The following is a 27083-nucleotide window of genomic DNA, read 5'->3' on the forward strand; positions in this document are numbered from 1 at the left end:
TCCCTGCTCGCAGAGCCACGCCTGAGCTGGTCCGCATGACAGAGTGGAGAGACACGGCTGCAGACAGACGAGGCTTTTCTCTGAGCGGCTTCTTGTTTAGTGGAGAAAGTGTCGCTGCTGCTGCAACACGGACACACACAGACGGACCGAGCTCACATACACTGCCTGCAGCTGAAAACCAGGTGTGTTCGCATTATTATTGTTATACAGCTGCTTCTGGGCCGAATTAACTTTGTCTTCGGCAGACATTTTAAAGTTCAGTGAAGAAAAACAAGAAATGTGTTTGTTTTGCTCAAGATAACCAGAATCTCACCAGGAGACCTTTGAACCTGCGCATGCTCAATTATCACCGGATTGTCTCGAAATATATTGATGAATTTAGTTTTCTATGTTGTTCCTTATCTAAACCTTGCAATAGGACTTTGTATGAGTCTTGTGACGTTCACTTACAGCTCACGGAGTCACTTCTCTTTGTGATGCTCACAAACTGAACAGCCTCCAGATTTACCAGTAACATCAACCAGTTGTATTTACTGAAGGTGCATAAATACAACAGGTTGATGTACATGTAAATAAAACTTAATGAAATACTGGTATGTTTAGTTGTAAGGTCACACAACTTTAATCTTAAACTTTTTAGGGACTGGCTGCACGTTTCCTCTATTTACCAGGAAATGGTAGTAATAATAATGTGCACGGTGACAAAACGGCACAACTAGAATGAAAATGTTCTTCTCAACTTGTTATACTTCAGCTTATGTCTGTCATTTATCTAGTTTGGATCCTGAAGGTGCAGTATTGTCTTGTTTGTCAGGTAGTTGGCATGAGAGGATCTTATCTTTTTCTCTTAAAACAAAGTGCACACGCCCTGCTGCTGCGTGTCTATCCTCAGGATACAAAGCTGACATGCGTTCACAAAAGAGGACTTGAGTTCATGGTGATAATGAGTCATGTCTGACAAGATAAGACCGTTTCAGCTGGGGCATATTTCTACTCATGACTTGTCGAAATGGTTTGCTGTAGTAATGTAGTCTTCCTCTTTTGGTTCAGCCCGGAAATTAAACAACGCTGCCACATCTGCAGCCCCTCCTTAATTCTGCTCATCACATTTTAAACATAAAGTCACACCAGACCTCCTTGTTACGCTGAAATATTGGAATTTTCTGCACTTGTTCCCACCTGTTTGACATCTTCAGCTTGCATACTATAGAGCCGCTGTCTAGTTCCAAAACTAGAACACTTTCAGAAACTTATTCTCAGTCACTGTCCTCATGACTAATCCCTGACGTTGCTGCCACAACTCTTGTCAGTCCCTCACCTCATACCAGCAGCCAGGCTGCAGATGGCCGGGCTCGTTCTCTCTGTTGGGTAATGGAAGCCCGGATAAAGCGGGGATTGACTGGCAGCTAAGAACAGGAGAGAGCAGGAGGAGACTTGAGATGATGTTGAAAACGGGCACGATAAGGGCAAAGAACAGCAGATTAAACGTGTCCATGCAGACGATAGGTGTTGTAGGGCTAGCGAGGTGACTGTTTCCAGACATGGTTAAAGAGTCTTTACATTAAATCCTTGTGGGAAAACTCTTCCAATCAGACACTAAGACTTAATTCCTCATCCTGAGGTCAGGGATGAGTTGGTTAATTTGAATGACGGCAATCGGATACAGAAGAGTGGACATGAAGATTGTGGTTCAAAACGACACGATTAACTGCTTCAAAGTGTCAAAATGTGCAGAGGCAGAGTTTGTGCAACTTCCTGAGGAAGTTGGTCCATGGATAGCTTAACAGTGAAGCCACATGCATGTGAATGTCACAAGATTTTTGTGTGGGCTTTGTGTTTTGTGGTTTCAGTCTGAGTATTGATGATGCATTCAAGACCTTGTATACTTACTGTAAATACTGATACTCTTAGTTTTCTCTGACATCTGCTGCAGTCTTGATTGTAGTGCTACATGATAAAACCAGAAGCGTTTGTGTTCCACTTCCTCCTCCCCCACTGATGTTCGAGAGTCTGAGCACATAATGAACTTAAGAGAGACACAAATGACACCTTGTGCACTGATCCCTTTATCCCTCGCTCTAAAAACAAAACACCCACCCACACACACAGACACACACCCACACACACACACTTTCTGCTGTTTTCATCATCCTCTACCTGAGGAGCTGCAAACATTCATATTTTAACATTTATTATTATTTGTATAAACAATAAGTCCTTGAGTTGTGAAGGAAAAACTTTGCTTGGTTATAATTTACTATAATATCCTGGAGATTCTTGCCTCTTTTTTTCACAATTAAAGTTTTTGCCAGTTTCATTTACCCAAACTGATGTCCAAGAATAGATGTCAGACATATTATAAAACCCTTTGAGGCAAATTTGTGTTTTTGTTTCAATGTGAAGACATTGCTTTAGAAAAGGGTCAGAATGAAGCAGGATCCTCCTGTTTTCTTATCAGAAATTAAGCTGCTCTTGCATGTAATGTTTACTTTTTTTATTATATTTTTTTTATATATTCATGAATTAATATCTTAATACTTTTTTTTTTTGTGGGTATTTTCCTTTTTTGTAAAGTCTTCTCCAAGGTGTGGTTGAGGAATAATGTCATTTCAGTTTCTGCCCAGACTTGTCTCTGACATTCCTCCCTGCCTCTCCGACTGCAAAGCATCCCTCCTACGACCTTCACCAGGACTTTTGCATGACTTGCACTGCTTACACTTTAAATGCTAGAGCCAGCCTTCTGTCCTGAAGCTGCATATGTAAAAGCAGCACATTGATTACCTTTGGTGGAAATTGCTGATGTAAAGAGGGTTGTGGGAGAAGAAGTTGGGAATTTGTGGAATTCTGTGTAATGAGCTGGTGAGGAAGGAATGTGGGTCAGACGGGAATAAAGGACGGACAGGTAGAAATGTGGAGGGCGAGAGGCTTACTGTAGAGCTCAGGTGAAAAGTGATTAATTGTTTTGTCTGACTGTGTTGAGCCTCAGGACATGAATACGCTGGCAAGGGCTGACATTATTCAGGAGGATTGTTCCTGCTAATCATAAAGTAACAAAACATTTAAATTGCTATAATGTGTTTTTTGTCTCTGCATTTGTTTTTAAGGACTTAAGTTTACCGGTCGTTGATAAAGAGGTTACATGCTCGTAGGAATGATAATAATGATAATACAGTGAAACCTGAAACGACAGCTGCTGTGGCGCAAATGTGCCCGAACCTGTGCCGTACCTCCTGTTACCTCCTGACAGAGCAGTAAATGTATCACCTTCAGCGTTTATGTCGGTTCACACACCTCGAGATAAATATTTATGAAATAAGTTTTAGTTAAAGCTAATAGCATTATACAAACTCAAAAGTTATTATCACACATGATGAGCGGTGATTTTAATTGCGATAACGGACGCTGCTGCAGTTTCAGACTCTCAAAGTACTTTACTTCTTGCATTGTTGCATTGAAAGGTGTTTATACTTTTCTGTCTCCCTTCTGGTTGTACATGGAGGATGGGCAAAACTAACAGAATACGGGCACAGAGGACTCTCAGTATTAGCGATCTTAATTGATTGTGAGAGATGATGCATGTTTGAGGGAAGACGTGCAACAAAGCCAGGTTTGAATCTGGATTTTTATAAGAATAAAATGGTTTTGTGCAACAATGAATCTTAATCTTTCTGGTTCATTTAAAAATGTTAGGTGTCAAATTGGGAACCTGGGACTTATTTATTTTGAGCTTGGTCTTTTTCTTCTGTGAGTTTCTGTTTCCTGTGTTTTGGTGTCTTTTTATAGGTTTATTAATCGAGTCTTTGAATTTGGTGAAGAATAAATAACATTTGTTGAGTGGTGAGAACTGTTTTACAAAGAATGCAAAAAGATAGAACATCTAAATCTGAAATGGGCGTGGCCTATAGTGAAAAATGTGACTCTTTCACTCAAATATTTAGTTCAGATGGTGAAGCTATCTTCAGGAAACTAATGATATTCTAATATATAACACAGTAAATTAAATATCAATTATTATTTTAAAAAATGGACAGTTGCTCTCCTTCAAAGACTCTTCAAAATGGTTTATAATGTTCTCTTGCTCTGTCGTTAAGCAACCATGACGGACGCAGACAAGTTCCTGTATGGGGACCGCAGTGCGACGGGCAACCCTATGGCCCAGGCCGACTGGGCCACCAAGAAGCTGGTGTGGGTCCCTTCGGAGAAGCTGGGCTTCGAACCGGGCTCCGTCAAGGAGGAGCAGGGAGATGAGTGCGTGGTGGAGCTGACGGACTCTAGCAAGAAGGTGAACGTGAAAGAATTTCTCTTGAGTCTGAAATTGTTTCTTTTAAGTTGTTGAATACCATCCTTATACGTATAACATGTCACATTCTCGCATTAAAATGTCTAAAAACGACTAGACCTGTTATATATGTTGTCGACTTGTGTACTCATTATCCACCTGAAGAAATCTCTCATTGTAATCAAGGAAGCGGTCCGTTTCATTTGGTCGCCTGTATTGGCGACGTATCCCCTTTGAACATAGGTCAACATTGTGGTTGTCTGTCAGAAACATAAACGTACATTTTTACAATAGCCTGCACTTTCTAGATCTTGGTCCTCTTGTAACTCTATATTTTGACCAGATGAAGGATTTTAGTCATGGGACATCTGGATCTTAAGAGAAACAACGTTTGCAGCAACCAATGTTCTTATTTGATTATTGACGTTAGAATTTACTTATAACAAATGTGTTTCTGCTATCCAAGTCTTGTTCGGGACGCCCTTCTGACAGGTGTGTCGTCTCTGTAAATCTCAGGTGAAGGTAAACAAGGATGACATTCAGAAGATGAACCCACCCAAGTTCAGCAAGGTGGAGGACATGGCGGAGCTCACCTGCCTGAACGAGGCCTCCGTGCTGCACAACCTCAAGGAGAGATACTACTCTGGACTAATCTATGTGAGTTTGAGATGATCTCATGTTGTAGATCTCTCTTGCAGTAACACTCCACACACTAACTGTAATTGTCTTCTATGTTTCCCAGACATACTCGGGTCTCTTCTGTGTGGTGGTCAACCCGTACAAGTACCTGCCCATCTACTCTGAAGACATCGTGAACATGTACAAGGGCAAGAAGAGGCATGAGATGCCCCCTCACATCTACGCCATCACAGACACGGCGTACAGGAGCATGATGCAGGGTACCACCGCTATGTTTGTTAAGAAACTGTCTGCTACAGTGTGTATACAGTACAACTATACGTGTGCATTCACCGATATGTACATTAACCACTCATGAATACATAATTTAGGCTATAACATATCAGATCATAGTGAATATTGTCCATCATAATTCACTAAAGCCCAAGGTGGCTTATTTAACCCTTGTGCCTCACTAGGGACATTTTTGGCTTTTACAATTTTTCAACCCTTTCAGTTTTGTTACTGCATGTGGCATATGTTTTGGGACAAATGTCCCCATTGAATGCCATTGTTATGTCGACCTTTTCCCCTGATTGAGATGTTTCCTCTTTCTCGTCCTCTCAGATCGTGAGGACCAGTCCATCCTCTGCACGTAGGTTACTTTGTCCTCTTTGTATCTTTTTTTTTTTTCGTCCCCCCCGTGTTTTTGTAAAACAAAGTTTCAAAGTTGGTCTTTGACCTTGGAAGCATTTCTTGTTTTTCTGCAGGCATGAGTGAAAAAAAAAAGGTCAAACGCAATTTGAGTTGTATTTATTGCAAACCTCGACGTTATTCTTGTGTAATGCGTTTCTTTTTAATGCCTTAGGATCATGATGTTCAGTATACCGACTCTCTGATACATATTATGCGTCTAAATCTATGTACTTTTTCTGCAGTGGGGAATCAGGAGCAGGGAAAACAGAAAATACCAAGAAAGTCATTCAGTATCTTGCACATGTTGCCTCATCGTTCAAGTCCAAGAAAGAACAGGTCAGTAAAAACTAACTAAACTAATACTGGGTTTTTTTCATTCCCTCCTCACTTCCTGATGCTTCGTCTGAAGATTTGGAAAGGGCACGGGTGGAAACCCCCTTTTTGTTTTTCTCCTCTGATATTGCTCGTCCCTGCCTCCCTGGTCTTCACCTGATTTCCATATTGGTGTACCTGAACGAGCTGTGAGTCGACTGCTGCACATTCCTCTTTCAGGCCGCGACGTGCCGGCCTCACCTGAGTTAAAGTGAAATGGAACTCTGATGCGAATGTGTACTCGTATTCTTTGTAGGATGTTTCACAAGTAAAAAAAAATAACCTTAATGATACATCAGGTGGCACCAGGTTTCCTCTGCAGTTGTGTAATGTTTGTGAAGTTGGTATCAAATGTGTTGAACTCTCCTTTTTCACCTCTTCTCCAGGGCAATGCAGTTTTGTCACATGTGAGTTCATATCTCTGACTCCATACGCATGGTGTCCGACTGTTTTATGCACTACTCTACTAACAAATGTTTTATTGTCTGTCTGGGTTTTGAAGGAAATGCATTAATATATTACTTAAATATAACCTGTGGCTCTAAAGGAATAGTTGAATTTCTTTTTCTCCCCAGAATTAGACCAAGGTTGATATCATCCTCCTGTTTGTCTGCAGCTGGTTAGCTTAGCATAAAGCAAAGGGGTGAAATGGCTAGCCCCTTAAAACACAACTTATTTCACAACACTTTTGTCATTGTACCATTACCTTTGGTAAGAAGTAGGCTAGCAGTTCTCCCCAGTTTACAGTCTTCATGTTTCGCTAAGCTAATTGGCTGCTGGCCTTAGCGTCATGTTAAGCAAACAGATATGAAAGTGGTATCAATCTTATCAAATTCTTGGCAAGAAAGCAAATATGCAGATTTCCATAAAATGTGAAACTCTCTTTTAAATCAAAGGAAAAAATAAGCAAAAAACTACAACAGTAAGATTCCCCCTCATACTGGAAGCTTTAGATATCAATTCAAGTTTCTTTTAAAATGCAATATGGATTTATTATTCCCATCCATAATAATAATAAAAGGTCTGGTGTGTTTAGAAGATAAAGAGATGTCTGCGCGACTATTTCCTTTATGGCAGTGAACTGCCTAGCGATACGGCAGAACACATGATCTGTAACTTGATCTGAGGTTTGTCTCTGAAATACACCTCTTTGTGTGGCTGTAGGTTTTAAAGCCGTATTAGATGACCGTATCCACCCAGCAGCTATTTAAATTCTCAATTGGGTCAGTCTTGATTTTGCCATTGTTGTAGAAGTATGTATATTGTTTGGGCTGTTACGGTGCACTCCTGCATTTCCTTTTGGGATCTTGGCAAACCAGCCTGTGTGCTTCCTGTGTTCTCTTGTTTGTTCCTGCATGGACAGGGATGATCAAGGGTGTCTGTGCTTGTGTGGGCTTGCTGGTATGCGTGTTGGAATGTGCAGGATTCAGTATTTGCGTGTGTGTGTGTGTGTGTGGTTGGTTGGGCAATGATAACATCCCCTGAGGTAACTCTTTTGTATATGCAGCTTGTGTTTTTTTTATTAACACTAACGAGTCATTGCACAGATCTTATCATCGTTTGTATTTGCCAATAAAAGAGCTGCATCGCTGCAAGAAAAAGCATGATTTAAAGCTGTGCTTGCCTGACTTAACGTGCAGCTTGGAGACATGATGAAGTGTGATTGTAGTCTAAAGTTTCTGATACCCGTCCTCTCCGTCAGGGGGAACTGGAAAAACAGCTGCTGCAGGCGAACCCGATCCTGGAGGCCTTCGGCAACGCAAAGACTGTCAAGAACGACAACTCCTCAAGATTCGTAAGAGACTTGAAGCTCCTGAAATCTTTTCTGAATGACATACTACCCATGTCTAATAATAAAACAAAAATAAAGGTGGAATAAACATCATTATGTATTAAGAGTTGAGAACTCCGCTCTGCTCACTTCCAACCAGTGAGAAGATCAGAAAGTCTTTCATATGAACTGACCTGTTCTTTTGAGTTGAACAGTATAGTAAGAAGATGAATTTTAGATTATAAGGATTTTTAGGGCCTTTTTAAGATCTTTTACATTCAACCTTAAAAACATAATTTACAAGTTTTAGCGCTGCGTATCCAAATGACTTGATTTGTTTTCTCTTGCAGGGAAAATTCATCAGGATCAACTTTGATGTCAACGGATACATCGTTGGAGCGAACATTGAAACTTGCATCCTTTTTCAAAAAAATATGCTAATTAGTTACTCAATTGTTCTGGAAAGGGCTGGATTAATCTGCTCGGCTCCAAGTCGTGTGACAGAAACAGTCAGAATGTTGGTCCTGTAATCCTCAGTTAGTTTGTGATCATGTGAGTCAGCAAATATTTGTTTGAATATATGTACCACGTAGGCATAATATCAGCTGACATATTAAAAGTACTTTTTGACACGTGCAAAAGAGAGACCGTAGGTACATTTTCAGTTTTGAATTCCTTTTTCAGTGCATATTATAAAACATGTTTAGAAATAAAAAAACAACCTGTGGTTTAATCCAGTTTTGCTTCTACATTTTAAAGATGCTGTTGTCCCGCTGCACTTGTGTTTGTCCTTGACTGAAATGTTACCAGATCTGCTGGAGAAGTCTCGAGCCATTCGACAAGCTAAAGATGAGAGGGGCTTCCACATCTTCTACTACATGCTGACAGGAGCAGGAGACAAGCTGCGCTGTGAGACATTTTATTAAATGTAGTTTATGAATAGCTGAACGTGTCTTTCTCAAGAGCCAAAGCATTTATTAAGCTTTAAGACTAACACGGGAAGTAGCTGATTTTAGTAAACAAATATTGAAAACCAAGCTTCCCATTTCTCTGTTCAGTTATTAGAGTCTGCAAAATACAATAGTGCTGACGTTGTGTTTATTAAAGTCAAAGAGTTTAGTAGACGCATGAAAATGTACTGGCAGATCCCTCTCGGCTTAACAACTGTTTTAAATGGTCAATTCTCCATAAATAGTTTTCTCTTATTTTCACCATTTAGCCGAGTTGTGTCTGGAGGATTACAGCAAGTACCGTTTCCTGTCCAATGGAAACGTGACGATACCGGGCCAGCAGGACACAGACATGTTCACTGAGACCATGGACGCCTTTCAGATCATGAGCATCCCAGAAGAAGAAAGAATTGGTATCTATCATGTTTCTTTTTAACTTGTTTAAAAAGGCTGTGACTAAGGATTTATTTCCGTTAGCGATGAAAGGTTCCCTGCGGCGTTTAGGTGGGTCATTGTTTGTTTATCCTGTGAATGAAGACACGCATGCAGGGGACATGATGCACTTTTCTCTCAATGGTTTTACTATACGGCTGACGGGCGCTAGTAATGCTCCAGGAAACTCAGCAATGTGACGGCAGAGGCAGTGAAGAAGACAAGTTTTTTGCTTAAACGCCTAACTATCAAAGTTTGTATTTGAATATCTTTTTGTACCAAATTAATTTGAAATGATCAATCGTAAGGTCCGGTGGCATGTATTCATCACGTGAGTCCTTCCTCTGCAGCACACAGTGACCTCTTCTGTCTGTGTCAGGTCTGTTGAAGGTGGTGTCGGCCGTGCTGCAGTTGGGGAACATGACCTTCAAGAAGGAGCGTCACAATGACCAGGCTTCCATGCCCGACGACACTGGTACACACACACACACACCACTATCCTCATCAATTCCTCTGCGCATGATGTCTCACTTAATTGCCGCAAACTTTCCCAAGTCATTCATCAGCCACCTTTTTTACATTCTCCAATGTGCCCCATGTTTCACCCCCAGCTGCACAGAAAGTGTGTCACCTGCTGAGCATCAATGTGACCGACTTCACACGAGCCATCCTGTCCCCCAGAATCAAGGTCTGCATACGATCATTGTTTTATTGACATTCAATCATATGAAATGTTAGCCTTGTTTTTCTGATGATGCAAAGTTGATTATTGAGCTACACGTTTTTCTTTTTTCAATCCTGTTTGAAACTGATGTTTCTTTTCCCAAATAAATGAGCGAGACTTTGTCTATAGAGCGCTGCAGGGAGGGCCAATGGGATTCTTTCATTGGATTTTTTTATTTTTTTATTAATGCTGAAAATAAACTCTGTGGCAAACAAAGGTTTGTGATACTTGGACGGATTATCTTCACAAATGAACACTAGTTTTATGATTTTTAAAGTGTAAAGCTAACAAAAATCTATTTAACAAAAACCATAGACTGTGATACGAGGGAACTGGAACTAATTTCCTGGTTTTAGGACTCATTCCTGCAGCACTGTGTGCCAGTTTCCTAATGTAATGAGGGTTTTAGTATCGCAGGATGAAGTTGGAGTTTTTGTTTTTGCAGGTTGGCAGAGACTATGTCCAGAAGGCACAGACACAGGAGCAGGCTGAGTTTGCCATCGAGGCTCTGGCCAAAGCCTCTTACGAGCGGATGTTCCGCTGGCTGGTCCTGAGGATCAATAAGGCGCTGGACAAGACCAAGAGACAGGGAGCCTCCTTTATTGGCATCCTTGATATCGCTGGATTTGAGATCTTTGAGGTGAGGCGTTTAGGGCTTCACAGATTACAGGAGTCTGTTTAATGCTGCATGCTATAGAGCAGTGGTGGAAGTAGTAATACCGCAGTGTAAATATACTCTGTTACAAGTAAGTCCTGCATTCAAAATTTGACTATAGTAGAAGTACTAAAAAAAACCTCATTCAAATATACTTAAAGTAAAAGTACTCCTGATGCTGAATGACTCATTTAAAAATCTTGTTTGTTAGATCACTTGAGGCATTAATGTGTAAATTGCTTTATTGTTGCAGCTTGTAAATGTGTGTATCTTAATCTATAATGTTAATCATAATTTATTAGTTGATTTATAATGTGTATGAATTTCAAGTAACTAATGTTGTCAGATAAATGTAATGGAGTGAAAATACAATATTTGCAAGTAGAAGTATAAAGTGTTGTAAAATAGATGATGATCAAGTAAAATTGTACTTGTGTACAATACTAGTAGAGTAAATGTACTTTGTTACATTCTGCTAAATACTCAAGAGTGGTGGAATGTAACAGAGTACATTTACTCTACTAGTATTGTACTTTTCAAAGTTCAATCAGATTTAAAAGATGTACGAAGTAGTTTTAATGAAATTAACAAACTACGAAAGACTAAATGCTTGTTTTCCATCGCTAAGACGAGAAGATGACGAGACTGCAAAGACTCAAATGTCAACAGTTCTCACTCACTCAGCAGGTCAAACCTGACGAGGGAGTCTGCAGCCCCATCGCTCTCCAGGCCTGTCGTTGGAGTAATTGTTTCTCTAATTCTCTCCTTCCAGCTGAACTCATTTGAGCAGATGTGTATAAACTACACCAACGAGAAGCTGCAGCAGCTCTTCAACCACACCATGTTCATCCTGGAGCAGGAGGAGTACCAGCGGGAAGGCATTGAGTGGAGCTTCATCGACTTCGGCCTCGACCTGCAGCCCTGCATCGACCTCATTGAAAAACCTGTAAGACGTCTTCCAGTTATTTTCATTCCTCCTCGAGACTCGTCTTAGCCTGAAGTAACACTTACAAGTCTTCATCTGCGGAAGTCACTGACTGTGCAGTTAACAAGTACAAAAATACAAAGATGATTCAATAAGTTCATTATTTTGAACTGCAGACTGACGCGTGTTTGTTGTTTCCTCCGTTCATCGCAGGCCGGTCCTCCAGGCATCCTGGCTCTGCTGGATGAAGAGTGCTGGTTCCCCAAAGCCACAGACAAGAGCTTTGTGGAGAAGGTTGCTCAGGAGCAGGGGACGCACCCCAAGTTCCAGAGAGCCAAGAGACTCAAGGAAGACGCTGATTTCTCCATTATGCACTATGCTGGAAAGGTCATTGAATATAACTTTGTTTGTGTTGTTGAATTTGTGACTTGTACTTAAAATATGTAAAGTAACAGCAGTCATGCAGAACGGCCTCTTCAAGATAATATTATAGTGGATTATCATTGATGCATTAACATGACCGTAGTATTTCGATGTTAGAGGAGGGGAACTAACTTTAGCTGCTTTATATACTATGGGGTAGTTTGATCTATAAAAAAGAACCATGTTTTATTAACTGATACTTTTATTTTAATCTTAATCTGCAATTATAAATGTACTGTTGTATATAAAGTGCATTGTTTTCCTCTTAATTGTAGTGGCGTATAAGTATAAATTTGCATAAAATGGAAATACTACGTATTTAAACTACAAGTAGCTGAAAACTGAGTAAATGTTTGTAGTTGTTTGCCGCCACTAGGTGGCTGCAAAGTAACAACAGTCCTCTGGCTCAATTCTGAGTACACAAGTTTGGCTTAAAGAACTTCTTTACCAAGTACTCAGCTAATAGATTTAATTTTTTAATGAAATGCTTGCACTATGCTTCAGAATAAAACAGCACTTAAAGTAACGATGTTTGGTGGTAACCTCCACCTCTCCTCTCCGCAGGTTGACTACAAAGCAGACGAGTGGCTGATGAAGAACATGGATCCTCTGAACGAGTGCGTGGCCGCTCTGTTCAACCAGTCTACAGACAAATTAACTGCCGACCTGTGGAGAGACAGTAAGTGTTCCTGAATTTATCCAAAATCTCATTTTGCTTATAGCTGTAAGCTTCTGTTACTGGAAAGAATGTTTTGTCACATTGTGCAGGAATTAAACGGGATCTTTTGCATGATTTCCTTTTTTCTTCACACCAGTTAACCAAGTGTTCATTGGACATGTCTTTTAGATTTATCACCTTTAAAATAAAAGAACCCTCAATTATTAACTAGGAAAAATAAATAATGAACCACTAGTTGAAGAGTTACACCATGGTACATGTGCTTTTAAAATGTTTTGCTTTGTGTTTTGTCAAAAGAGCTGATATCTGTCTGTTATCTCATCAAAAGATGAAACCTGCAAACTTGTTTCCATTATGAGAAATAACAATAGATTTAATTTCAGTGTCGTAAAACATGCACACACTGACAATTGTTTTCCACATCCTCCGTTTCTTTGCAGTGGACCGTATTGTGAGTATGGATAAGGTGGCAGGAATGTCGGACTCCATGCACGGTGCGTTCAAAAGCCGTAAGGGCATGTTCCGCACGGTGGGCCAGCTGTACAAGGAGCAGCTGGGTAACCTCATGGCCACGCTCAGGAACACCAACCCCAACTTCGTCCGCTGCATCATCCCCAACCACGAGAAGAAGGTACAGAACAAAGAGCAACGCTGCTGCTTTTTAAAGATGCAACTTTAACAAAACAAACCTATGAGAGGTTAATGCTGGGGAACAAACGTGTTCTGCTTCACTTGATATGTGAAAATGGTGCTTCTTCTTCAGGCTGGTAAACTGGAGCCTCACCTGGTTCTGGACCAGCTGAGGTGTAATGGAGTCCTAGAGGGGATTCGTATCTGCAGACAGGGCTTCCCCAACCGCGTCGTCTTCCAGGAGTTCAGACAGAGGTGACAAACGACACACTTGTAAACTGAAAAAGTCACCGCAGCAAACATTTCTAACTTGACACTATCTGAATTCTGCTGGTCTGTCTCTCAGGTATGAAATCCTCACTCCAAATTCAATTCCAAAGGGCTTTATGGACTGGCAAGCAAGCCTGTGTGCTCATGGTAAGAACAATGAATTGGGTTTAGAAGTAAGCAGTTATATTTCAAGCTTTAGGACGTTTCACTGAGTCACTTCATGTCTTCCTGTCAGATCAAAGCTCTGGAGCTGGACCCAAACCTCTTCCGCGTCGGCCAAAGTAAAGTGTTCTTCAGAGCCGGAGTCCTGGCCCACCTGGAGGAGGAACGAGACATCAAGATCACAGATGTTATCATCAGCTTCCAGGCCTGGTGCCGAGGATACGTGGCCCGCAAGTATGAAGGACGATTCATATTGAAAATATTGATTAATAAGTAGTAGAAATTTGCTCCCCTGCAACATTAAAGTGATGAACGCATTAATAATTATAATCATAATCGTATTATATAGTATATTCTGCTTAATGAGCACTTTTACTTTTTGTATTTTGATACTTTTGTGCTTTTACTTTAGTAAGATTTTGAAGCCAGGACTTGTAACAGAGTATTTGTACGTTGGGATATCACTACTTTTACTTAAGTAAACACACCTAATGGCAAATATGTTATTTACGTTGTTTTGGTTTTTACTTCAGAGCCTTCACCAGGAGACAGCAGCAGCTGACGGCCATGAAAGTGATCCAGAGGAACTGTGTTGCTTACCTCAAACTGAGGAACTGGCAGTGGTGGAGGCTTTTCACCAAGGTGAGAGATGAATCAAGTAGCTTTTATCATTCTGTCACTAAAGGTTTAGGAAACCAAATGACAGGGCAGCAGTAGTTAAACCATGCTAATGTCATGGTTACTATTATAACCATCAAAATATATAAACAAGAGTAGCCAGATTAAGGATTATGCACCCTGTTTTTCCTTTTTTTTTTTTTTTTTTTGGTATTTCAACAAAATAAATCTGAGTCCTTCTGAATCAGGTTCTCTGCAGACTTTAAAATTAGTCTATAAATGATTATTACAATGTTATGATGTTGCCATTAATCAAACCCCAGATGAATTGTGTGGCAGCTAACTGGCTCTGTCTGCAAACTCATTAATACTAATCTTTAGCATTTTACAGATTTAACGAGAGGTCGTTAAAGCGCAAAATGTATTTTTAAAAAGATTTCTGCTCGCACTCTTCCTTCAGTTTCTCATCCACCCCAAGAAAAGTCCAAACACTAATATCTGTTTTAATAACGTTGTGTTAATTTAAAACAAATTCTTCCAGGTGAAGCCTCTGCTGCAGGTGACTCGACAGGAGGAGGAGATGCTGGCCAAAGAAGACTGAGCTGGTGAAGGTGAAGGAGAGACAACTGCAGGCTCAGGAGCAGCTCAGAGATTTTGAGTCCAAGCAGCAGCAGGTAGGAGTCTCCATAATAACACTGGTTTAAGTGGGTTAATGTGTAGATCCACGTTGGGTCAACCGTCTTCTTACTTCTGAATGATGCAGCACTGAGATCTGATCATCCAGTCTCACTTTGACTTTGACTCTCCCGCTGCTAGCTGAACACGGAGAAGTTGGCTCTTCAGGAGCAACTGCAGGCAGAGACGGAGCTGTGCGCGGAGGCAGAGGAGATGAGATCCCGTCTGGCCACCAGGAAGCAGGAGCTGGAGGAGATCTTGCATGACCTGGAGTCCCGTCTGGAGGAGGAGGAAGAGAGGGTCACCCAGATGAGTACAGAGAGAAAAAAGATGCAGCAGAACATCACGGTCAGTTAAAGTGGCAATCCTTAATATAGTGAGAATTTAATTAAGGACACAACTCATGGGGGGTCCATGGCCCAGTAAAATGGAAGAGGCGTAGACTAAGATTACAGTTCTGGTTGAGTTTGAGTTCCTTGTGGTAACAGAAATGCAGTTTAATAATACAGGAATTAAATTATTTAATCAGTGGCACATTGGCTCAATCACCATCGTGTTACATCATTCAGCAATAGATAGTGACTTAACAGACATTTTATTCAAATATATATATATATTTTTTTAATGCATTAACGTTGCAAATTGTTTCTTCATCCAGGACCTGGAGCAGCAGCTGGACGAGGAGGAAGCAGCCAGACAGAAGCTCCAGATGGAGAAGGTCACCATGGACTCCAAGCTGAAGAAGCTAGACTGAGGAGGTCATGGTGCTGGACGACCAGAACAACAAGCTCAACAAGGTGTTGTACAGAGAGTTCACTTCGCCCAGTGGTCTTTAGTTTCATCGACAGTCCAGCCAATAATCCAGTCACCATGCAGTGACGCTGTATAAAAGAAAAGGATGTGTAAAGGGAACAAAACTTGGGGCAACAAGTAATTTTATTTTTATTTTTTTCGTACCTCAGGAGAAGAAACATATGGAGGAGAGGATCTCCGAGTTCACCACCAACTTGGCTGAGGAGGAAGAAAAGTCCAAGAGTCTGCAGAAACTCAAGAATAAACATGAAGCCATGATCACAGATTTGGAGGGCAAGTGTTTTTCTTGTCTTTTGATCTTAGCGTCACAATCCCTGTCTATAGAGCAGGGAGGTGTCGGAGCAGAAAAAAAACTATTTTGTGCACACGATTAAATAATTAGTGCCCCCAATTTGATAGTGTTCCTGCCATGAGATGCCCCGTTTCTCTCCCTCTTTTTCTTTGAGAATAATTACAAAGTAAATACTAATTTTGGGTTTCTCTGTCTTGACACACAGATCGTCTAAGAAAAGAGGAGAAATCTCGGCAGGAGTTGGAGAAGAACCGTCGTAAACTTGAGGGAGACTCCACTGATCTCCACGACCAGATTGCAGACCTGCAGGCTCAGATCGCTGAACTCCGAGCACAGCTGGCTAAGAAGGAGGAGGAACTCCACGCTGCACTGGCCAGGTCTAAGAAAAATATATACATTTTTGAAAAACAATATTTTTCAAAGCAACAAAAATGACAAGAAAAAAAAGATGATTTATATTGTCATAGTCTGCCCAAAAGGATCAGTTTAAGATGTGGTTAGTGCGTTTGTTGTCCCTTTCAATAAGAGTGAGTACCTGTATGCCAATCTCACCTCTCCGCTTTGTCACCTTCAGGATCGAGGAGGAGGCTGCGGCAAAGAACTCGGCCCAGAAGAAGATCAGGGAGCTGGAGGCTCAGATATCGGAGCTGCAGGAGGATCTGGAGCTGGAGAGGCAGGCGCGCTCTAAGGCTGAGAAACACCGCAGGGACCTTGGAGAGGAGCTGGAGGCCCTCAAGACCGAGCTGGAGGACACTTTGGACTCCACCGCAGCCCAGCAGGAGCTAAGGTGACAGTCAAGCAGATGAAGTCTAGAGGCCAGAAGTGTGGGGGAAAGTGTCAGTCGGACAGATTGTAGTGTTCATGTGGAAGGCTATGAGGGCAACATGATGTATACATTTGATTTGTTTCTTTCTTTTATCTTCTCACGTCTCGTTGTTCGTTAATTCTTTATTCTGTCTCCCCAGGTCCAAGCGTGAGACGGAGGTCACCCATCTGAAGAAGAATCTGGACGAAGAGGCCAAGGTCCACGAGCAGCAGATGGCCGACATGAGACAAAAACACAACCAGGCATTCGAAGAGCTCAATGAACAGCTGGAACAGGCCAAGAGGGTAAGGAACGGGGTGGTCTGAAGAGAAAGATGCTCATTGCTTCACAAACATCTGAATAACGCCAGGAACATGCGTCATTTGTGCCGCTCCTGCAGAACAAGGTGTCTGTGGACAAAGCCAAGCAGGCCCTGGAGAGCGAGTGGAACGAGTTGCAGATCGAGATGCAGACTCTGACACAAGGCAAAGGAGACTCTGAACACCGTCGCAAGAAGGCCGAAGGACAGGTTCAAGAACTGCAGGTCAAATACGGAGAAAGTGAGCGACAGAGGCAGGAGGCGGCCGACAGCATCGTCAAGCTGCAGGTACAGTACGGACAGAGTGCAGTGTGGGAAGAGGAGGGGGTTGAAAGGACCGTTTGTGATGATATTTCTGAGAGGATGAGCGGAGTGGCTGTTTTTAAATTGTGTCCATGATTAAGTTTCTTTCTGATTTCTAGTCGGAGCTTGACAATGTGAACACTCTCCTGAGTAATGCAGAGGGCAAGAACATCAAATCCAGCAAAGACCTTTCTTCTACAGAGTCTCAGTTCCAGGATGCACAGGTACAAACCCCAATGCATACATGTTTATGATGTCTAATGAATTCTTGTGTGCCTTTTTTATAATCTCAAGTAAAGCTGAAACAAAGTCGATGAATCGCTCGTTTAAATAAATGTTTGTCGTTTTAAATGAAACAAAAATCCCCACTTCCAGCTTGTCCAATGTGTGGATTTGCTGCTTTTTTCTATTTTATAACTTTATAAATTGAATACCTTTGTTTTCTCTAATTGTTTGGGCAATTAAACAGTTTAAACTCCAATCTGCTAATTATCCAATAATTAAATGATTACTTTTTGCAGCCCTAATCTCTTACAGTATCATTTACTCCACAATATACTTATAAATAAATGTACATGCAACACTGTATCTGCCACACAGCTTTGCAACATCACCCATCCATCAAACATCACACAAGTCAAATCTGAATACAGAAATTGTTTTTAGATGCTGTGTGACTCCCACTTTCCAAGGATATCAATATCGCCCGTATATATATCCGTAAATCCGCTAAGAAATTGTAGAAAGATGCTCTTTTTTTTTATAACTTTCCTGATAATGATCACTTTTGAACGGTTCCTTCACTGTTCAAAGTCATCCAGTGATGCTTCCTGCACTTTCATGTTGACGGTGCAAACGGGAACTGCCAGGAGCTTATTCAGCATCTCTTTTCATGATACAAATTTACCAAGATGTTAACAAATATAGTGAAGTGAAAACTGAGCAGAAGGTTGAAGGTTTTATAGAATAGGTTTTCCTGATGGTTTTTTTCCTTCTCTTACCTCCAGGAGTTACTTCAAGAGGAGACTCGTCAGAAGCTGTCCCTCTCCACCCGCCTGAGGCAGATGGAGGACGAGCAGAACAACCTGCGGGAGATGCTGGAGGAGGAGGAGGAGAGCAAGAGGAACGTGGAGAAGCAGGTCACCACTCTGCAGACGCAGGTCGGTGCACTAAAATAAAGCCATTATCTTTGTTTTACATCGCACACATCAACAGTTATTGAAATTATACTGTATGCTAAGATCTTAGATTTCAGATGGGGACTTAAATCAGTAATACAGAAGGACTTCTGCTCTACCGGAGCTTGATTCATTTATTTGGGGTCCATACTATCCTCCAACTTGCACATATTTCATTCTTGTCCTTCTAATTCTTCCTTTTTTTTATTTTCTCTTTTCAGCTGGCAGACCTAAAGAAGAAGCTGGAACTGGAGGTCTCGTCCCTGGAGGGGGCGGAGGAGGGTCGCAAGAGAATCCAGAGGGAGTCGGACAGCTTGATGCAGCAGCTGGAGGAGAAGACCGCAGCCTACGACAAGCTGGACAAGACAAAAACCCGTTTACAGCAGGAGCTGGATGACCTCATAGTGGACCAGGACCACCTGAGGCAGATCGTCTCCAGCCTGGAGAAGAAGCAGAAGAAGTTTGACCAGGTATCACGTCAACGGGGAACTTTGTGCAGAGCAAAGACAAATAATTCACAAAAAACCTGCTTATTTTTATTTTGACATTTTATTAACGACAAACAAAATCACAATGCTGATAAAAATAAGCTTAGAACAGAGATGATAAATAAAGTAGGATTACTTATTCAAATATCCAAATTAAAGTGAGTCAGTGTAAACTAAGAAATGCATGTTCACAAAGATGGGAACAAATACAAAATAAAGAGTTAATATGTGGAAGAGTTTTGAAAGGAAAATTAAAATGTAGTATACACCTAAAAGTTTTTATTTTTTTAATAAAATGAAGATGTTCATATATTGGAACAAAATCATTTCATGTTCAGTGTATACATTTAATGAGAATTGTACAAAATAATGAATATAAAAAGTAAAGGTGATGAGGCTTCAGTTTTCACCTTTTCGTTCAGTAATTTTCTTTGTCACTGTTTTTAAAACTTTTTTTTTTTTTTTTATGTCTATTTGAGGTTTATAAATTGAAAACGGGAAGTGTCATCAGGTTATAGCTGCAGGATACATTTATTGGGAGAATTAACCAGCCTATACTACCTTTTGCTAAATGGACATCTGTCCTTTCCTTTTTATGCGACACATCCATGACAAAGAAAGAAAATGACAGATGTGTAAATGTGGCAGCTTTAACAATGAGCAAACAATCTTGAATGCATGGAGCATTTCACCACCAAACGTCACCTTCATACAGCAGCGTTCAGTTAAAACAAATATTTTCAGTTTGATGTTGACCCCAACTGCCTCTCTCCTGGTCTCTCCTTTCTCTAGATGCTGGCCGAAGAGAAAACTATTTCTACTCAGTATGCGGAGGAGCGTGACAAGGCTGAGGCCGAGGCCAGAGAGAAGGAAACGCGAGCACTGACACTGGCACTTGAGTTGGAGACCATTTCGACCCATAAGGACGAGTTGGACCGGGCCAGTAAGCTGCTCAAAGCTGAGATGGAAGACTTGGTCTCCTCCAAGGACGATGTCGGCAAGAGTGTAAGAGAATACCCGGGCATCTTTTGGTGCATTGAGAGCTGGAATGGCTTAGATCGATCATTGGTTTTGCTAAAAATGTCAATGCTGGAAACATTCCTGTTATGTTTTATTAAAGATGGCATCATTGCTCCCAGCAGTTAAAATGAAAGTAGATTGTTGCTCGTAATCCTTGGCAGCACTGCCCCTCTTCACTGACTTTAAAAACGTTGCATGTGTAATAATGAAACCTCCTTGTCTGCAGGTTCATGAGCTGGAGCGGTCAAAGCGTGCCATGGAGCAGCAGCTGGAGGAGATGAGGGTTCAGCTGGAGGAGCTGGAGGATGAGCTTCAGGCCACAGAGGACGCCAAACTGCGTCTGGAGGTCAACATGCAGGCCATGAAGGCCCAGTTTGACCGAGACCTGCAGGCCAGAGACGAGCAGGGAGAGGAGAGGAGGAAACAGCTAGTTAAACAGGTACACACGAAGAAACCTAAATTGACGTTTTAACGCAAAGCATTGCACGGTTGTAGATTTAAGTTGCATTTTCGCATTCACTTGCGTGCAAGAAAAAGCTGAGTTATAGTTTGACTGACTACTGCAAATCAAATATATTATTGTGCTCTCCCTTAGGTGCGTGAGATGGAAGTCGAGCTGGAAGATGAACGCAAGCAGCGTTCTCAGGCACTCTCGTCCAAGAAGAAACTGGAGCTGGACCTGGGAGAGCTTGAAATCCAGATCGATATTGCCAACAAAGGCCGTGATGAGGCCCTCAAACAACTGAAAAAACTCCAGGTAAAAAGGGCCTCCATGACACACACGCACAGAGACTAATGAAAATAAATAATTTGAGCCTTTAATCACTTACAAATTAGCAGACCGGTCTTACAATACACAAACACTGGAAAACAAATGACTTCAAGTTATTAATGTTTTCTGATATTTACATGCATGTCAATTCAACATACCTTTTAGAATATAGGCCACCTGTTGTTTTTACAAACGCTTAACATGAGATCTGTCATCTGTAATCCAAAGTGTTCAGTCAGATATGGGAACATACCAGTCATTTATATGATCAGAAGTTTTCAATTTGGGCCTTTAAGCACGGTCTGCATGTCTGCTCTCCAGGTCATAATGAAAGAGCAGATGAGAGAGCTGGACGAGCTGCGTTTGTCCAGAGACGAGGCCGTCAACGGGGCCAAGGAGACCGAGAGGAAGCTCAAGTCCGTAGAGGCAGACGCCCTGCACTTCCAGGAGGTATGAAAGTAAAAATGAAAAACGACTCAAAATTCTGACTCCTAACTGGACGTGGGAATAGTACCTGGTATGGACTCGACTAGATATTACAGATGAGGTATATTACGTAGAATAATATAGGATGGTAAATGTACAAAAATAAAATCTAATAAACCATCTGGATACTGCTATAGATTGTGATTCTAATCATGTTGTAGTATGGAGCAGGATTACAGTGGAAAATCGAAATGCAAGATATTTTGACTTTTGCAGCAGAAGAAAGGACTTCATGAGACCTGTGTGAGCCGCAGCTCGGAGATAAAAGATGTATACATGTTTGGAAAAACTTCTTTTTTTTCCTCCTTTTGAGCTCAAATTCTAAAATGTGCAGAAGCTGTTTGATGTCAATCAACAAACATAATTTCCTATGAGTGTGTGTGTGTATAAGACCTTTATGTTAGTGCACTGCCATCAATAGCCAAGATTGTTGGTTGCCTTTATTGGCTCCTGAGGAACAAAATTGTTTTTATGCAGCAATTCCATTTAATCCAAGACAGACACTTGATGAGTAAATACAATTATTTGCACATAATGCATACTTTAGATTTTACTGGAACGCCATCATTTTATCTCGTTTTGTTAAGACCATGTCCACAGTCCATCTATCCATCGTCTATGTAATTGAAATAAAATTGTTTCCAGGTTAATGCTCCTGCAGTTTAAGGCTTTGAAGTACTTTATAAATCTGCGTCTTCTGCTTTCCTCCAGGATGTGGCCACTGCAGAGAGACTGAAGAGACAGATTCAGAGCGAGAGAGACGAGCTCCAGGAGGAGGTCAACACCAGCAACACCAAGAAGTATGAACCAAAAGATAGTATTTCAGTAAATTAATTTATCCATAAAGATAACGTATGCATCCAAATTTCACAGCAACAAAGGAAACTACACGTTTGTCTCTGTACATTAACTGTCGCTCCTCTTCCTCCTTTCCAGTTCTATGCTGACAGATGAGAAGAGGAGGCTGGAGTCTCGTATCACTCAGCTGGAGGAGGAGCTGGAGGAAGAGCAGCTCAACACTGAGATGGTCAACGATCGCATGAAGAGAACCACACTGCAGGTACAGACACACAGCATCTCAAATATACTGATCATAGCAGCTGATCATTTAAATGTTTTGCTTGCAAGGAGAAAACATTTAGTGTTATAACTGATGCCAGAAATGGGCCAAAATCCTTGGAAAGACACTTAAGTTATTGTCAAGTGGACTATTGGGGTTACAGCGAAGAAAACATGAGTACCAGGGTGACTGAAGTCTTTAACAATGCCTCTCCACTGTATGTTTGTGACATCAGACAGAGCAGCTGGCCACAGAGCTGACTTCAGAGCGCAGCAACTCCCAGCGGCTGGAGGGCGCTCGCTCCCAGCTGGATCGCCAGACCAAGGAGCTGAAACTGAAGCTGCAGGAGCTCGAGGGAACCATCAAGTCCAAGTATAAATCCACCATCACCACCCTGGAGGCCAAGATGGGTCAGGTGGAAGAACAGCTCGACATCGAGTCGAAGTGAGTGCCGGTGCAGTGGACTCTTCGAATCACCATCAAAACATTTTTTGACTAGTTTACCGACTGACCACAATAGTTGTGATGCGTGTTTCTGCTCCTTTTTTTTCGTTGCCGTAATTGTCTGTGTATTCCTGATTTCAGTACAGACAGAACTTTAAATCAATTAACAAACTATACATCTGAGACAGTGTGCTGATCCCTCGCTGAATTTGCTTTTCCTACTCGTTTCAGGGAGCGCCAGCAGGCCTCCAGGCTCGCCAGGCGGACAGAGAAGAAGCTGAAAGAGGTGATGCTACAGGTTGAAGACGAGAGGCGCAACACGGAGCAATTCAAAGACGTGGTAAGCCTCATCACTAATCTCCTGTTTTTTTTTCTTTTTTACTTTTAATTAACTAATTATTCATTAAAAGGAGACGAGAGGTGTATATGGTAACATTTTCTTTGTCGCCCTGAATTTCCCTCGGGATAAATAAAGTATCTATAATGCATTATAAACATACTTATGTGTTATCTGCTTATAACGCAACATAATTATAAGCTCGTGAATATTAATAATGCTTTCTAACAATAACGCATCATAAAGCATTTTATAAAGACTTGTAGGTCAACTATCAAAACTATTGCTCGCTCACTGACATTGTTTTCAAAGGATCAAAGTGTATAATAATTCTTATGGTTGATGATGTGATTATATAGAAGTGCTCATTGTTTTAGTTAAAGTGTTAAATATCTTTAAATCTATGCAAGAACACTCAAAACATGGAATAGTTTTTTACTTGAAGCAAACTGTGAGCACTTAGAGTAACTTAGAATTGCTTTGTAATGCACTGTAACAGTGATTACAATGCATTATAAAAAGATTATAATGTATTAAAACTGAGAATTATAATGCACTATGATTATAAGAATGTCAATGAGTGACCAGCAATTAAGTATTATGACACACAAAGGTTATTGTACAATGTTTTTAATGTTATGATTATTGTATAAATATTTAAGTGCGATAAGCAGGTGGAAAGTGAAACCGAATCGTGTCGTTTGATCCTGACTTGAAATGCTGATCTGCTTGTATTGTGTTTGGCACTCGTTCCTCTATCGGTGCGCTCCACTTTAAGTGAACCCTCTCTCTGCAGGCGGAGAAGGCGAACAGCCGAATGCGTCAGCTGAAGCGTCAGCTCGAAGAGGCAGAGGAGGAGGTGACGCGAGCCAACGCCTACCGTAGGAAGCTGCAGAGGGAGCTGGATGATGCCTCGGAGTCAACAGACTCTATGAAACACGAAGTCAGCGCTCTCAAGAGCAAGCTCAGGTAAAGGCTCCGAGGAGCTACATCACAGGGAGAGCCTGCCTTGCATGCTGCAGATGTGCATTTTGGGCCATGAATGACTATCATCATAAAATAAGCTTTATTAAGTTGATGAAAGGTATTTTTTACAAGTCTTGGAGAGTACTACTGCATAGTTGGGAAAGTGTCCTTTTTTTATTAATTGCCTAAACTACTTTTTTAGCTTTGATTTTGCTTAACCTCAATTTCAGTCTTTAATATATTCCTGAATACTGTAGGCCCGCCTCATCTTATCTTCCTGTGTTTGAACCATTAATTCTTGTTTTAAAGACGTGGGGACATACCTTTCAATATGCGGCGTGCCATAAATCGCTCTGGGATGGACAGCGATGAGGAAGTGGACGTGAAGACTGAAGTACCTGAGCCTGCTGAGGAGTGAAGGGAGGAGAGCTAAGAGGGAAATAATATGAGAACCACAGTCAACATGCAAATGGAGAGGAAAAGTCTTACTTGATAGATTGCATGGCTCATTTCTTCAGATTCCCTTGACATTCATCTTATAGCCTTATTGTTGTCTTCCATATAATACATATTTGGCCAAATAATCATTCATCTCAGTGATAACTGGTGTTTTTAAGGCTTTACACACTGGTCTATTTTTCTACTTAATGGGTATATTATATCATAAAATATTGTAACAAGCCATTGTAATTTTATTTGTGCTTGAGGTTTATGTGCTGTTACTGTATCACCTTTGGGATAAACACTGGACATGTTATGCTTGTTTTGCACACAAAATGGGTGTTTAGGGAGCTTTGATGCAGTTACTAACTGTGGTTCACATTTGCTAGCATCAGTAGGAGTCTGTATTGAATGCTTGTCCTCTCACTGTCGTCCTTTCATGTTATTACCTCAACCAATTTTGCACAATGACAACACAGACCAAACTGACACAAGAATGGAAATTGTTCAGTTCGTCAGAGGTGGTGTAGTCGAAATGCAGAGACGTTGGTGAACATATTGGTACAAAATGTTGTACCATCATCTTAAGTTAGCTTGGTTGATGTTTCACTGGTTTTACACGTCATTGGTTGTTGGTGGTGGGTCGTGAATGTAGTTGCTCTCACTGGACTGTTTTGTGCTATGCTTTGCACAGCAGAGGGGGTTTCTATTAGCGCATTAGCCTCTGAATGATTCATATTTTAGATTAAGTACAATACCCTAACACTGTATCAAACATGTCATATTGATGCCAATGTTTTAAGGCTAATCTATATTTGATCAAATGCCTTAAATGAAATAAATTGACAAATGATCAAACTCATTTAACTTCCTTGTGTCTTGTGTGAGTTGACTCTATTTGAAATGTTGTTGCACGTTTTTCAAATCTGTCTTAAAACAATACCCTTAATACATTAACCTGAAACATGTATCATTCCTCCTCTCCATAGGGCTTAGAAGGAACCATGCCTAAAGCAAATTTTAATGTAAGTGATTGGGGACATTGATAATATGACTATTTTCTAAAGTGGTCTTTTTAGACCAGAATTCCCTTTTTGTGTTATACATTTATTTTCAAAGTGAATGAGTGACCTAAATGAGGAACAACCAATACTGGCTTTAAAAAAGGATACTACACACAGGTCACATTCATAACGTCGCATTTAATAAAAAGAATGCTGCTGCAATGAGGGAGAGCTGAAACTAATAATGCCCCGTAAATTCTTCAAGTCTTTGCAAGAATCCCTATTAACAATAGATATCTTTGAACTTTAAAATGTATTCATAATTGGCGTCATTTCCCGAGTAAATGCTGCTCTCCAGATGCATTAATTTGTGTATGAAACCTTCACCTCTTTACACTAACCTAATGTTGAACTAAAGATCACCCCTTCTTTGACACGTTTGTAATGCAACAGAATATACTCCGGAATATGTTTTTGTTGTGTAGGAATTATGCAGGTATTGCAGGGCTCTTTTTGTTTTAAGGAAGGGTACGCTAGTTAAATTATGACAGGAGGATTTGTCTCAGTTTGTGCAGTTATAGCAGTCTGAAATAATCTGCCAATTGATTTATGCTCCTGCAGATTACCCACTGATGTGAGGACCAGGCCTACATGATTTGTTTTCTTTTTTTTTTTTTATTAACTATGTATAACAAACACTTTGTGGATAAACCAGCGGATTCACATACAGTATGTAGGTTCCATATATTTAAATTCAAATTCAATTTAGAAAGATTACTTTTAATTTCAGTGCACCTGACTCAAACAAAAAAACAAAACTCAATTTTAGAAATGTGATCTTAAAACCTCCCTACTTGTAATTGTTTTGCATAACTATTTTATTTTGCACTTGAATCTATCATGAACATTCTTATCTAATTGCAAAATCCTAGAATTAGACTTTTTTTTTTTTAGATCATTGAATTAAAGTAGTATACATAATGAAGAAAAATACTTGCACGAATGGTAATGCACAGTATGATACACAAAGTGGTTGAAAAATACTTATCATATGTGGACTGACACACTGGACCACAGCGACGCCCTGAGGCCACTGTCAGAAATGCATTGAATTAAAAATGTTTAGATGCAGAGCTGCCTTGAAAACATCTTTCTTTTTTTTGGGGGGGGGGGGGGGGTATCTCCAGAAGATGTAGAAGACAACAATCAGACATTACTGAGTCCTTCTTCAAAATGCTAAGAAGATAATCAGTCTCCTGGCTAAAGCTGCAGCCCCCACGGTAACACAAGGGAGGGAGAAAGTGACTGTTACATGGAAATAATAACCGCAAGATTACAATTTAAACTTAATGTTCCTCAAATATTTCATACTTTTTCAACTGACATGATCCATCGGACAGTAAAACATTACCGTGAACTTATTTGTATCCTCATTTACTTGTGAATGTTTATTATTATATAATGTATTTGTTTTAC

General features: G+C 40.7%; 1 protein-coding gene across 1 annotated transcript; it reads left to right on the forward strand.

Annotated features, from left to right (window-relative positions):
- LOC115014625 (myosin-9-like) lies at positions 1-25471 on the forward strand. Its single transcript, XM_029441633.1, is given in 46 exon segments — positions 1-182; positions 4092-4282; positions 4796-4936; positions 5022-5178; positions 5525-5552; positions 5836-5929; positions 6352-6372; positions 7668-7760; positions 8087-8150; positions 8547-8645; positions 8956-9099; positions 9498-9593; positions 9730-9806; positions 10288-10482; positions 11270-11443; positions 11636-11809; positions 12410-12524; positions 12965-13155; positions 13288-13409; positions 13501-13546; positions 13548-13571; positions 13660-13820; positions 14120-14228; positions 14746-14802; positions 14804-14878; positions 15021-15227; positions 15538-15630; positions 15632-15676; positions 15842-15965; positions 16190-16361; positions 16559-16771; positions 16950-17094; positions 17190-17396; positions 17531-17635; positions 18419-18571; positions 18811-19059; positions 19870-20082; positions 20324-20536; positions 20693-20854; positions 21191-21319; positions 22067-22155; positions 22292-22415; positions 22651-22859; positions 23091-23199; positions 23993-24165; positions 24472-25471. Coding segments are annotated over 45 exon segments (5886 nt in total). The 5' UTR covers positions 1-182; positions 4092-4096; the 3' UTR covers positions 24581-25471.
- Positions 25472-27083: the final 1612 nt, after the last annotated feature.

This window comes from Cottoperca gobio, chromosome 1 (genome assembly GCF_900634415.1).
Source record: "Cottoperca gobio chromosome 1, fCotGob3.1, whole genome shotgun sequence".
In the NCBI taxonomy this organism is placed as follows: Eukaryota; Metazoa; Chordata; class Actinopteri; order Perciformes; family Bovichtidae; genus Cottoperca; species Cottoperca gobio.